The sequence below is a fragment of the Penaeus monodon genome, chromosome 16 (assembly GCF_015228065.2).
Source record: "Penaeus monodon isolate SGIC_2016 chromosome 16, NSTDA_Pmon_1, whole genome shotgun sequence".
NCBI classification, from domain to species: Eukaryota; Metazoa; Arthropoda; class Malacostraca; order Decapoda; family Penaeidae; genus Penaeus; species Penaeus monodon.
Genome location: NC_051401.1, coordinates 7,581,639 through 7,596,638, shown reverse-complemented (window position 1 = coordinate 7,596,638; position 15,000 = coordinate 7,581,639). Strand labels below are relative to the sequence as shown.

At 30.8% G+C, this 15,000-nt stretch overlaps 1 protein-coding gene across 4 annotated transcripts in view; it reads left to right on the top strand.

Annotated features, from left to right (window-relative positions):
- The window catches only part of LOC119582477 (cyclin-dependent kinase inhibitor 1C-like), a 41,860-nt gene that overhangs the window by 5,027 nt on the left and 21,833 nt on the right, over positions 1-15,000 (top strand). For 2 of the 4 annotated variants that reach the window (XM_037930751.1, XM_037930753.1), the window contains exon 2: positions 13,866-13,932. The exons of the other annotated variants lie outside the window; for them this stretch is intronic. In XM_037930751.1, the coding sequence (XP_037786679.1) occupies positions 13,874-13,932 (59 nt within the window). In that variant the 5' untranslated portion in view covers positions 13,866-13,873. The remainder of the gene's footprint in view (positions 1-13,865; positions 13,933-15,000) is intronic. 4 annotated transcript variants of the gene reach the window in all.

Here is a 15,000-nt window from a genome sequence, read left to right as displayed (position 1 = left end):
AAAATTGTTATTATTTTTTATTATTTAAAAAAATAATAATATTATTATTATTTTTATTGTTTTTTATAATTATTTTTAATGTTTTTTTTTGTTGTTATTGTTTTATTACTCATTTTTATTATTAATTACCATTATTATTATTTATTATTAAATTTTTATTATTTTATTATTATTTTTTATAATTATAATTATGATTATGAGATATGATGATGATGTGATGATGATGATGATATTATTATTATTATCATTATCATTATAATCCTTCTCCTCCTCTTCCTCATCATCATGATCATGATCATCATCATTATCATCAGCAGCATTAGTACTATTATCATTATTATTATCATGATCACAAATTTTCATTAAAATCCCATCATAATTTTTATCATTATTTCATTCGTTATTTATCATCATCATCCCCATCATATCATTATTTCATGATTTTTCCATTTTTATTATTATTTATTATTATTTTTTATTTTTATTATATTATTATTACCTTTTTATTTTAATTTTTTTTTAATTTTTTTTTTTATTAATTATTTTTATATTTATTATTTTATTTATTTTCATTATTATTAATTTCTTTTTGGACAAGTTTCTTTTAAATTTTTAAAATTTTACATCAGACTTTTTCTTATACAGTAAACGATGTAATCTTTTTGTTACTTACATTGATCTTATTTACACATCTTACATTTACACATCTTATTTACACATCTTACATTTATTTATACATCTTATTTACACTATTTTTTCTATTATTCTCAAAAACCGCGGTTGTATATATATATAAAAAAAGATATATATATTCTCAAAACCATGGTGTATATAAAAAAAAAACAGCTTAGAAGTTCTTCAGATACGGTTTTATAGAAAAAAAAACTAAGAGAGAGAGAAAGAAAATCAAGGAGAAAATAAAATACAATAAAAATGTAGAAAACGAAAAAAAAAAAAGAAGAGAGAGAGAGGGGGAGAGAGAGAGGAGAAGAGAGAGAGAGAGAGAGAGAGAAAGAGGGGGAGAAGGGGAGGGGAGAAGAGAAAAAAGAAAAGAGAAAAAGAGAGAGAGAGAGGGGGGAGAGGAGAGAGAGAGAGAGAGAGAGAAGAGGGAGAGGGGAGAGAAAGAGAGAGAAAAAAAGAGAAAAGAGAGGGAAGAAAAAGAGAGAGAGAGAGAGAGAGAGAAAAGGGGAGGAGAGAGAAAGAGAGAGAGAGAGGAGAGAGAGAGGGGAAGAAGGAAAAAAAAAAAAAAAAAAACGGGAAAATTTTTTATCGTCCGAAGGCAAGAACAAATTTTTTGGGAAATTCCCTGGTACGTTTTAAAGGGGAAAAAAAAATTAGGATTTTTAATAACTGGGAAAGTACACATTATGAACTTTCAAAAAAAAAGGAAAAAAAGAAAAGAGAGAAAAAAGAAGATCGTGACTAAAAAAGGAAAATTTTAATACATTTTCTGACGATAAAAAAGTAAAAAAAAAAAAAAAAAAAAAAATATGGGTTATTAAAAAAGTTCGCGATATAAAAAAAAACGTTTTCTGACGTTTTTGTTGATGTGGATTCTTCTTCTAATTAATATATGGAGAGAAAGACAGACAGATAAACAGGCAGATAAATAGAAAAATAGATAGTTCGATTGATATAGAGATAGACAGGCAGAAAGGTAGATAGATAAACAGATAGATAGATAGATAGGTAGAGAGAGAGAGAAAGAAAGAGAGATAGAAAGACAGATAAAGAAAGAGAGAAAGAGAGAGAAAAGAATTAAAAAGAGAAGGAGAGGGGAGGAGAGAGAGAGAGGGGAGAGAAAAGGAGAGAGAGAGGGGAAAAAAGAAAAAAGAGAGAGAGAGAGAGAAAAAAAAAAGAAAAAAAGGAGAGAGAGAGAGAGGGGAGAAGGGGGAGAGAGAGAAAGAGAAAAAGGGGGAGAGAAGAGGAGAAAAAGAGAGAGAAAAGGGGGAGAGGGGGAGAAAGGAGGGGAAAGCGATTAGAAGATAGATAGTATATAGATGGGAAATAGATTTGAAAAATAAAATATATAGAGAAAAAACTAAAAAAAATGAAACGAAAAAAAATTCAAAAAAACTAACATCGTGACTTTTCCAAAAAGGGCATACTCGAGGGGCGAACCGGGAAAAGGCACTGCCAATTTGGTACCGCGAGGAATGCCAAATTAAAGGGCGAGTGCCTTTCATTGGCCCGGGGCCGTTTTTTTTAGCCCCAAAGAGAGAGAGAAAGAGAGAGTTTTTTCAAAGGGGGGAGAGGGAGAGAAGAGAGAGAGAGAGAGGGGGAAAAGAGAGGAGAGAGGGGAGAGAGAGAGAGAGAAAAGAGAGAGAGGGGAGAGAGAAAAGAGGAAAAGAGAGAGAGAAGAGAGACAAACGACAACAGACAGCAGACCCGACAAACAGACGAAAAACCTAAAGTTGGTGAATCGCGTTTCTTTGAAGTGTCGAATATCAGAGAAGAGACTAAATGTATAATCTTTGAAGTGTTAATGCTATTCCAAATTGCGTTGGCGAGGGATGGAGTGGGTTAAGACAAAGGGTGGAAAGAGTGGGCGGGGGGGGGGGGGCGGAGGAGAGAGAGAGAGGGGAGAGAAGAGAGAAAGAGGAGAGAGGGGAGAGGAGAGAGGGAGAAGGAGAGAGAGAGAGAGAGAGAGAGAGAGAGAGAGAGAGAAGGGGAAAAGAGAGGAGAGAAGAGAGGAGAGAGAAGAGAGGGGAGAGAGAGAGAGAGAGAGAGAGAGGGGAAGGGGAAAAAGGGGGGAAGGAGTGGGTGGGAGGGGGGGAGGGGGGGAAGGGAGAAGATGGGTGGAGGGGAAAGATGATAATAGAAGATGATTTAAGAAAGAGAGAAAAGAGAAAGAGAAAGGGGAGGAAAAGAGAGAGAGAAGAGAGAGGAGAAGAGAGAGAAGAAGAGAAGAGAGAGAGAGAGAGAGAGACAGAGGCAGAGGGAGAGAGAGGGATAGAGAGGGAGGGAAGGAAGGAAGAAGGGACAGGGGGAAAGAGAGAGAGAGAGTGGTAGGGAGGGAGAAAGAGAGAGGATAGAAAGATAGAAAGAGGGAAAAAGGGAGGAGATTAAGGAGGAAGGGAAATGGGAGGGGGGGAGTGGTAAGGAGGGAAGTGAGAGAAAAAGAAGGGGAGAAGAGGAGAGAGAGAGAGGGGAGAGAGAGAGTGAGAGAGAGAGAGAGAGAGACACACACAGAGAGACAGAGAGAGAGGAGAGAGACCGAGAGAGAGAGAAAAAGAGAGACAGACAGAGACAGAAAAACACACAGAAACAGACAGAGAGAGACAAAGAGAGGGAGAGAGAGAGAGGCTAAGAGGAAATAGAGAGCCATATTTTTATCCCATCAGTGACTTAATGAAAACCAAATTAAACCTCGAGAGATGCACATGCTAATTCGAGAATAAAAAAACAGTAATGGAGTGGAGACAGAATTTGCGAAGGTCACACGATCAAACGAAGGCAGTCAAGCGGCTCCAAAAGGGTAAAAACCGTGAAAGAGGGTGGCTGTTTTTTTAAATTTGCCCTTTTTAGGAGATGGTGGTTTATATTGGATTAAACCATGGTTTATAAAATATATAATTTTTATATATATATATTATTATATATATATTTATATATTCTATATAATATTTTTATAACATATAGGGGGGTATATAAAAAATAAATAAAAAAATACATAAATAAAGAAAAAAAAAAAATAAATTTATAATATATACATATATTTTATACATATTAATTTTATTTTAATTTTATTTTATAATATATAATAATATTATATATAAATTATAATATTATATATAATTTTATTTATATATTATACTATTATATATATATATTATATAATATATATATTTTATATTATATATTATATATATATATATATATAAAATATAAAATTGTGTGTGTGTGGGTGTGAGAGTGTTGGTGTGTGTTTGGGGTGTTTTGTTTTGTGTGCGTGTGTTTTCAACCCCCACAAACCAAACAATATGTATTTTATTTTAATTTTTATATATATATTTTATATAATAATATATATATATTTTTAAAATTTTAAAATATAATATATATATATATAAAAGAATATAAAATAATATATTAAATAAATATTTTTATTTTTAAAAGATAAAATATATATATATTAAAATTATATAAATAATATATAATAATATATTTATATACACACACAAAAATTTTAATATAATATTTAAAATATATTTTATATAATATATAATATATTTTAATTTATATATATAAATATATTTTAAAAATATATATATATAGATATAGATATATATAAAATATTTTATATTTTATATTATATATATATTTTTAATATATATGTATTACAACACACACACACACCCCCAACACACACCACACAAAACCCACACACACACACACCCCCACAAACACACACACACACACACACACCCACACCAAAAAACATATATATATTAATATATATATAATTATATATATATTTTATATATAATATATTAATATATATATATTTTAATATTTATATAACACCCCAAAACACACAACACACACACACAACACACACACAAAACACACAACCCCACACACACACACACACACACCCACACACATACACACACACACACACACACACACAAACACAATATATATATAATTATATATATAATATATATATATATATATATAATATATATATATATATATATAATATATATAAAATATACTTTAAAATAATATTTTTTAAAATATATATTAATTATTTTAAAAATTTTATATATATATATATATATATATATATAAATATAGAACCCCAAAACACACCAAAACCCAAAACCAAAACACCCCCACACACAACACACAAACACACACACACCACACACACACCCCACACACATACTAATAACGAACACATCCTTTGTTAAAAATTAGAGGGGCGCGTTTTTGGGGTAAAAAAAAAACAATATTTTAAACTTTTCATTTTCACGCAACAAAATTTTTGCTTCTAAAAGGAGACCTTTTGTTTCCCGGAAATGTCTTGTTTTCTCTTCCCCGTCGAAGTGAAATCTTTTTTCCTTTGTGATATAGAGCCTTTTAATTTAAAAAAATATTGTATAGTTTAAGGAATATACATAAATATATAATATTTTATATATATATAAATATAAAATATATATATTATATTATATATATAAAAATATATATATAAAAATAAAAATATATAACATATCACAAACACACCCCACACAAACACACCCCACATTTCACACACACAACACCACACACACACACACACCACACACACACAAACACACACACACACAAACCCCACATTATATATATTATTTTAAAAGATTATATATATATAAAATATAAATATTTTAATAAAAATAAATAAAAATAATTTAAAAATATACACACACCCAAAACCCCCACACACACACACACACAAAAACACATAAATATATATAGAAATATTATATAATATAATATATATATATATATATTTTTATGTATATTTTACACATCTATATACACAACCCACACAAACACACCCCACACCAACCCTATAAAATATTTTAAAATAAAATATATATGAAATAAAATTAATATTTTAAAAATATATAATATATTATATTTAATATATATAAATATAATTTTAAAATATATATTAATATAATAATAAATTTTATATTTATATATATTTTATATAATTTATATATAAAAAATATAAACAAAAAAAATAAATAATACACACCCCAAAACACACAAACACACACACACAACACACAAAAAACCCCAAAACCAAAACCCCACACACCCCACGACGTTTCCCCATATGGATAAAACAAAAATGAATTTAAAATGTGGCACTGGGCCCGGGGAAAGGAAAAGTTTTCCCCAAAAAAGGGCCCAAAAAAAATATTTCGTTGAATTTAAAAGCCCATTTTTTTCCAAAGATATTCCAAATTTTAAATTTCCTCCTTTAAAAAGACTCTTTTTCAATTCTTTCCCTTCCCCCCTCTCTCTCTCTCTCACTGTTTCTTTCTTTCTCTCTCTCTCTCTCCTTTTCCCCTCTCTCTCCTCACTCTCTCTCCTCTCTCTCTCCTCTCTCCTCCTTTTTTTCTCCCTTTTTTCTTTTTTTTTGTTTCTTTCTTCCCCTCTTCCCCTTTTCCCCTCTCTTCTCTCTCTCTCTCTCTCTCTGGAAAGTGAGTGAAAGAAACAGGAAGGAAGAAGATTGAGGAAGGAAGAAAGAAGAAGAGTGAAATCAAATAAAAGAAGAAACATGCAGGAAACTCAATAAAAAAGACACGATAAAAAAAGATAAAAACAAAAAACGGAAAGTTGAATATTATTTTTATCTTTTATCCATAACGCTGGTTTTGTTATTATTATATTTTTCTCTCTTTCTCTCTTTATTTTCTTCTATCTCTCTCTCTCTGGAAAATAGAGGTAATTACGCACCACAAAAGCGATTCAAACTGTTTTTGGGATGGGAAAAAGGCCCGTTCGTGGTATTCGATTATCAGTTAACGATTTCATCTGTCAAATTTATGACACGTGAAAGTTGCTTGTTTCATTTTCACTTATTTGTATGTATTCATTAATTCCTTTTTATATAAAGAATATATATATTGCTATAACGTACAGCCTTTTGTGATATTATTGATGATGCTATTGCTAAAAATGAACGTGATAATTAATGGTAAATTATTGACAGTAATTTCGATAATAATGTAATAAAACTTTTCTGGCTTTTTAATTTTTTTATTGCCGTTATTAATGAGGTAAATGTCAGATAGGTTTGGGGCTTTAGTGTTTTTTGCTCATTTGGAAATTATTATTTCCAAAACAAAACCCAGGGTTTTGACTTTCTTTATTTAATATTCTTTTTAAAAATAGGTCCGCCTTTTGTGTGTGTGTTTTGTGTTTGTGTGTGTGTGTTGTGTTGGGTTTGGTGGGGTTTTGTGTGTGTTCGTGTGTGTGTGTGTGTGTGTGTGTGGGGGGTGTGGTGTGTGGGGTGTGTGTGTGGGTTTTTTTTTTTTTTTCATTCTTCTCCTCTCTTTTTTCGCTTTCGTCCCCTTTGGGGGTCTGTCTGTTTTTTTTGTCGTCTTTCTCTCTTCTTTATTCCGTTTTGTCTCTCTCTGTCTCTCCCCTCCCCCCCTCTCTCTCCAAAAAATCCCCCTCATCCGCCTCCCCCACTCTCTCTCTCTGTTTTTCCCCATTCTCTCTTTTTTCTGGCTGTTCCCTTTTGTCTGTCTGTCTGTCTGTCTGTCTGTTGTCTCTCTCTCTCTCTCTCTCTCTCTCTCTGTCTCTATCTGTGTGTGTTTGGGGTTTGTGTGTGTGTGTGTTGTGTGGTGTGTGTGTGTGTTGGGGTTTTGTGTGTGTGTGTGTGTGGGGTGTGTGTGTGGTTTTGTGGGGTGTGGCTTCCTTCTCTCTCTCTTTGTACATATCATATAAAAACACACACACAAAACCCACACACACACACACACACAAACACACACACAACACACACCAAACCCCCACAACACACCCCACAAAAAAAACACTCTCATTTTGGGTTTTCACCCCTTTAAACTGCTTTAAAAATTTACAACAACAACAACAACAGCAACAACACGACATAAAGAGGGGATCAAAAGCAAACAAGAGAATGTCGATATAAAGGATTGAATTGTATTCGTAACAGTATCGAAACGTCCTTATATTTATTTTTCTCTCAGGCCCCCCGGGAAAACACGGGTTTTTCTCTGGGGGTGATGTGTTATTAAGTGTTTGCCTTTACGTTAGAGAAATTTTCCAGGGCCGTTTGCATAATGAATTTTAAAAAAAAAGGATCATGTTTTATTTCGAAGAAAATATACCTCGAACATTAAATTATACTCACTACAAAAAATGTAAAAAAAAAAAATCCAGTATTTTTTTTTTCTACGAACGCGTATGGCAACTGTCGTATACAAGAAATAATTTCTCCTGTGCGTGTGTGTGTGCATGCTTTTTTTTGTGGGTGTTTTAAACGAAATACTTCACGTCTATATAATCCCCCGCCCTCAATATTATATATATATATATATATATATATATATATATATATATATATATGTATATATATATATATATATATATATTAGATAGATAGTTATATTAGATAGATAGATATATAGATATATAGATATGTGCATATATACATACATACAGACATACATACATACATACATACATACATACATACATACATATATATATATATATATATATATATATATATATACATATATAAATATATATATACACATGTATATATATATATGTACACACACACACACACATATACACATATATATGTATGTGTATCTATATGTATGAATAACACACACACACACACACACACACACACACACACACACACACACACACACACACACACAACAACACATAATATATATATATATATATATATATATATAATATAATATACATATATATAATATATACATATATATATATATATATATATATATATATATATATATATATATATATATATATATATATACATATATAACAACCCGAAAAAACTATACGGATAAGAGAGAGAGAAAAAAAAGGGAGAAAAATGGAGACTTCTGATTGCGGGGAATTCTGTAACAGGAAAGGCCGTTTCCATGGCAACCACAAAGGACGCCGAACACCCATTCCTCAACCTCCTTAGGCCTTAGAGTATAAAGGATGATGTGTGTCAAGTCTATGTAAAGTTGCTATTGTTGGAGGGACACAAAAGCACGTTTTGTGTGTCTAGTTCTTTTATGTAGAGTATTAGAAATCGCCATTAGTTTCCGATGGTGTAATACCGTTTATAAATTTGTTAATTTTTAATACTGTGAAATACGCAATATCTAAACTGTATTAAATAGATTGTTATTATTATTATTGCCTTTTATACTTTTAAATACGCAAAATCTGAACTGTATTAAATAGATTGTTATTATTATTATTGCCTTTTATACTTTTAAATACGCAAAATCTGAACTGTGGATCGTGTTAGAGGAGGTTAACTAACTGGATTTTTAAACAGAGATTTGTAAAGTACTTTGTGATCTTTGACCCAAGTACCATTGAAAAAAAAAATCCAAAATTGTTTTAGAACCAATGAACTTTTCTTTTCTTAAATCATGACCTTTGACCGAGTAAAAGGGCCATTTTTTAAAAAATTGTTGCAGAAGTAAATTTGATGTATTGTTTTTTTTTATTGTTTCTTATTTAGTGACCTTTGACCCAGTAGAAGGACATGATATTTTTTTTAAATTGTTGTAGAAGCATTTTTGAATTTTTCTTTTAGTGATCTTTGACCCAATAAAAGGGCAAAAGATTATAAAATTTCTAAACGCCATTTATTTTTTAAAATTTATTTATTGTATATATTTTGTGATTTTTTTTACTAAGCCGATCGATTAAGAAAAAACAAAAAATCAATATTTCGAATATATTTCTCAACACAACTTTCTTTGTTTTTTTTTGTATATTTCCTTTGGTCTTATTTTGTCTTTCTTATTTTAATATTATTTTTATTTTTGTATTTTTGTATTTACTATTTTCTTTTTGTTTTATTTTGTCTTTTATTTTTTTTTCTGTCTTTTCTTTTTGTTTGTTAGTCTTATTTGTCTTTTTGTCCTATTAATCTTTTGTCTATTTCTTGTCTTTTATTATGTATTTTTGTCCTTTTGCCTTTTTTTGTCTTTTTTTGTCTTCTTGTGCATTTTCGTTCTGTCTTTAAGTCTTATTTTTTTTCTCTTTTCTCCTTTTTTTGTCTTTTTTTTTGATTCTTGTCACTCTCAACTCTTCGAGGAAAATGTGACAAAACAGCTGATTGGCAATTCCGCCGCCGATATTTTTCGAATCAAAATTTTAATAGAATTTTTCTTCGTTGGCAAAGAAAAAAAAAAAGGCGGGTCGGGGGGGGGGGAGGGGGGTGATTGTTGGTAATATATAAGCGATTTTCATGAAGCGATTTACATGATAAAGGTAGAAAAAAAAAAGATCTTGAAGGTTTTACGAGAGTGTGTTTTAAATATTCTATTCAAGAGGTTTATATAAAAAATAGATCGGAGTATAAAACTGCTTTTCTATTTATTTATCTGATAATTATTGTTGTCAAATCATTATTATCATTATCCTCTTCATCGTTATTTATCATCATTACCCGTTTCTAACCTAACCTCTATCCTCATTACTATCTTTGTTATCTTTATCACGATTATCATTATGTTATCATCATTCTCATCATCCATATTCTTATTCTCCTCATCATCTATTTTTCATCATCATCATCATCATCCATATTCTTATCCTCCTCTATCATTCTTTGATCATTATTACCATTTACGATAAGATGCATAATTATGGTGATGATTATCATGAATACTATCATAATAATTTTCATTATAACTGACGTATTCACCTTTTCTGCAACTGATAGCAAAGTAATGTTGAGTAAAGGGGTCGCTTTTGCAATGATATATGAATTATTAATGAATGAACTGATGTGAGACAGACTGGTCTTGTTAGGAAAATGACACACGTGGAATGAGAGAGGGAGAGAGAGAGACAGAAAAACAAACGGAATATGTGCATGAGGAAAAGGAATAAAGATGAGGAAGAGGAAACCGAAGGGAATGAATGTGGAGAGAATGAAGAGGGAAGAGAGGACGAGGAAAGATAATGAAGAAAGCGGATGGAAATTATGATGATGAGGACGAGAGAAGGAACAGGAAAGAAAAAGGAAAATGAGAATTAACAAGAATATGGATAAGAATGAGAAGGAACTGCAGAAGAGAAGAAAGTCGAGGAAGAGTAAAGGTTAAGGAAGAATAAAAGGAGTGAAGGTGAATAAGAGGAAGATAAGGTTAAGAAAGAAAAAGATGATGAAAAAATTGGAGAAGAAGAAGAAGACGAAGACGAAGACGAAGAAGACGAAGACGAAGACGAAGACGAAGACGAAGACGAAGACGAAGACGAAGACGAAGACGAAGACGAAGACGAAGACAGACAAAGAAAAAGACAGACAAAGAAAAAGACAAAAAAACAAAAACAAGAACAAAAACAAAACAAAAACAAACACGAAGACGAAGACGAAGGAAAGATCAAGAAGAATAAAAAGAAGAAAAAAAGAAACTTCTGCTTAAATATGCAAATTAAACTCATCCCGCCAGAAATAAATGTCAAAGAAAACGAAGTAAAAAAAAACGAGGTTAAGGATTTTGAATTTTCGTGTTTTTTCACTTTTGTTTTCTTTTCTTTTTTCTTTGCGTTTATTATTGCCATTATTATTTTTGTTATTACTATTGTTATTATTATTATTGTTGTTATTGTTAAGAATATGATTCTTATTACTACTGTATTGTTATTGTTAGTGTAAGTGTTATGATGATGGTTATTATTATTACAATCATTATTATTATTATTATTATTATTATTATTATTATTATATATAAATGGGATTACTTTTTTTAAGTCCCGTCCCTACAAGGGAAAGTTGGCGATCTGATTCCATGATTTCTTGGCAATTTAGAGCGGCTTTAGCCGTTGCCTTCCGCCCGTTTTTTTTTTTTATCGAGTCACATTCTTTTTACCCGTTATCTGGACCGGCACTGACTTGGCTGGCATTCCCAACCAGTGCCTAGGTAGGAATCTAGTGAAGTTCCTTGCCCAAGGGAACAATGCGCCGGTCGGAGACTCGAACCCTCGAACTCAGATTGCCGTCGTGACAGTCTTGAGTCCGACGCTCTAACCATTCGGCCACCGCGGCCTCATTATCATTATTATTATTATTATTATTATTATTATTATTATTATTAATTATTATTATTATTATTATTATTATTATTATTATTATTATTATTATTTTTTTTTACATTTATTACTTATATCCTATTTATATATATTTTTTCCACGCTCTCGTGGAATTATTGTCATTATCATTACTGTTGATGGTGTTACTGTCATTATTATCATTATTATTATTATTATTATTATTATTATTATTATTATTATCAATAATATTATTATTATTACTATCATTATCATTATTATTATTAATATTATTACAATTATCATTATCGTTGTGTTATTATCATTATTATTACTATCATTCTTCTTCTTCTTCTTCTTATTATTATTATTATTATTATCATTATTATTATTATTATTATTATTATCATTATCATTATTATCATAATAATTATCATAATTATCGTCATAATTATTCTTGTTATCATTATCATTATCATTCTATTACCATTATTATTACTATTTTTATTACTGTTATTATGATAATTATCATTATCGTTATTGTTATAAATATTGTTAACATTATCATTGCTGTCATTATCAATATTATTACTATTATTGATGTTATTATTATCATCATGGTCATTAGCTTTATCATCATTATTATTGTTTTATAATAATAATTATTGTTGTTGTTGTTGTTGTTGTTCTTCTTCTTCTTACTGTTATCATTATTACTGTTATTATTATTATCATTATTGTTATTGTCGTTACTGTTGTTGTTCTTTTTATTATTATACTTATATTATTATCATTATTATCGTTATAATGGATATAATAATGATATTATGAACATCTTTACTTCCATGATGATAGCCATCATTTTACTGGCTTTGCTATTTTCATTATTCGCTTTCTCCTTCTTCCTCTTCTTCTTCTTCTTCTTCTTCTCCTTTTTTCTTCTTCTTCTCCTTCTTCTTCCCCTTCTCCTTCTCCTTCAACTTCTCCTTCTTCTTCTCCTTCTCCTTCTTTTTTTCTTCTTCTTTTCTTCTTCTTCTTCTTCTTTTTCTTCTTCTCCTTCTCCTTCTTATCAGTATTCTTAAAGTTATAATTTTTATTGATATGAACACCGTCGTTGTTCTATTTAATATTATTACTATATCTAATTACTACTGTTACTACTAATAATTACTACTATTATCGTTATCATATCATCAACTTTTCAGTACTATCATCATTATTGTGATTATGATATGATACTAATTATCTCTATCATAATCAATGATTTTATCATTATTCATCACAATTATCTGTGTTCTTGGATTTACCTTTTATCTTTCTTATCATTATCTCCATCATTATGATTGTTATGACTATTGCCAATTAGTATTACGGGGAATATCATTATCAGTATTAATGATATCAATGGCATTGTCATCCTCAGTATTACAGTTATGTTATTATTGTTATGACATTTTTATTATTAGCAGATATCATTAGCACTGTTATTGTTGTTGCTGTTATGGTTTGAGTTGTTAATGTTGATGTTATTTATCATTATTGTTATCATTACTATCATTATTGTTGGTATTGTAGTTATCATTGTTATCATTATTATATTATTATTTTATTATTGTTATTATTGCTGTTGTTATTATCATTATTATTGTAATCATTGTTATTATTATTATAGTTATCATTGTTATTATTACCATCATTGTTATTACTAATTTCATTATCATCATTATCGTTGTTAATATTATATTAATATCATAAATAATTATAATAAAAACATTATTATTATTATTATTATTATTATTATTATTATTATTATCATTATTATTATTAAATTATTATCAGTATTACTATTATTATCATTATCTTTAGTATCATCAGTTATAACTACTATTTCTCCTTTTCTTGTCTCTTCTTACTTTATCCTGTATCCCCCTTACACTCCTCATACACCACCCTCCCTTTCAAAACTCTCTCAATTAACACATTCTTATCCGCTAATTAGTCATTCCTTTTAAACCCAACTTCTCATATATCTAACGCTTCCTTCCTTCCTTCCTTCTCAGCTGGAGTTATGATGCTGATAGCGTGTCTGGCTGGAATCACCATCTTCATGATCACCCTTGCTATCAGGTGTGCTGGGAAGTCTAAGTTTGGGTTTGAGAATATACAGGCATTCAGAGCAACAGCACGTAGGCATACGTACATGTGCATACACGCATACACACACACACACATACACACAAATATTATATATATATATATATATATATATATATATATATATATATATATATATATATATATTGAGATTTGAAAATATACAGACATTCATAGCAACACAGCCCATAGGCATATGTACATGTGCACACACACAGATACACACATATATATATATCATCATCTTCATTATTAAGGGGCTAACGCCGACGCGGGCGCATGGCCACATCCACCCTTCGCCAACAGCCATGAGGGTCCCTAATGGCGAGTCTTCAGGCAAGCCCTCGGCCCATCTCTAATTCCTCGTGACAGGTCTCATTGAGCTGCCCAAGCCATGATCTCCTAGGTCGTCCCACGGGCTATCTCCACCCTAGATTGTCTCGCATAGAGACAACCTGATGGTCAGGCTCATCCACAGGGAAACGAGCTAGGTGCTCATATAGCCTGAGTTGGCGATCCCGGATTCTGCAAGTAACAGGTCCCATGCCAGTCTTATGGTGCAGCCGTTGGTTGGACACATGGTCCTGCCAATTGTACCCTATGATCTGGCGAAGAGACTTGTTACAAAAGGCATCAAGATGAGACTCCAAGGCACTAGATAGCAGTCAGGTTTTGTTTCCATAGAGCAAAACTAGCAGTATCAAGGCCTTGAAGACATGTAGCTTGGTCTGAGATCTCTGTGACTTCAGTGTCCTCATCGCAATCATGTATCGACTGAACGGGTTCCCCTAACAGGCCCCCAAAGTCCTGAATCTTGGTCTTGGTCCAGACCTCTAGGCCCTAAGGACTCGTCTCATTGCTAAATGGATCAAGAGCCACCAGTGATTCCAGCATCATACAAAATTCATCAACATCATCGGCAAAGTCAAGGTCTGATACCTTGATATTGCCCAGTGTTACTCCACACTGACTTTGGGTAGTAGCCCTACCCATTATCCAGTCCATACAGGTGTTGAAAAGTGTTGGTGCAAGGATACAGCC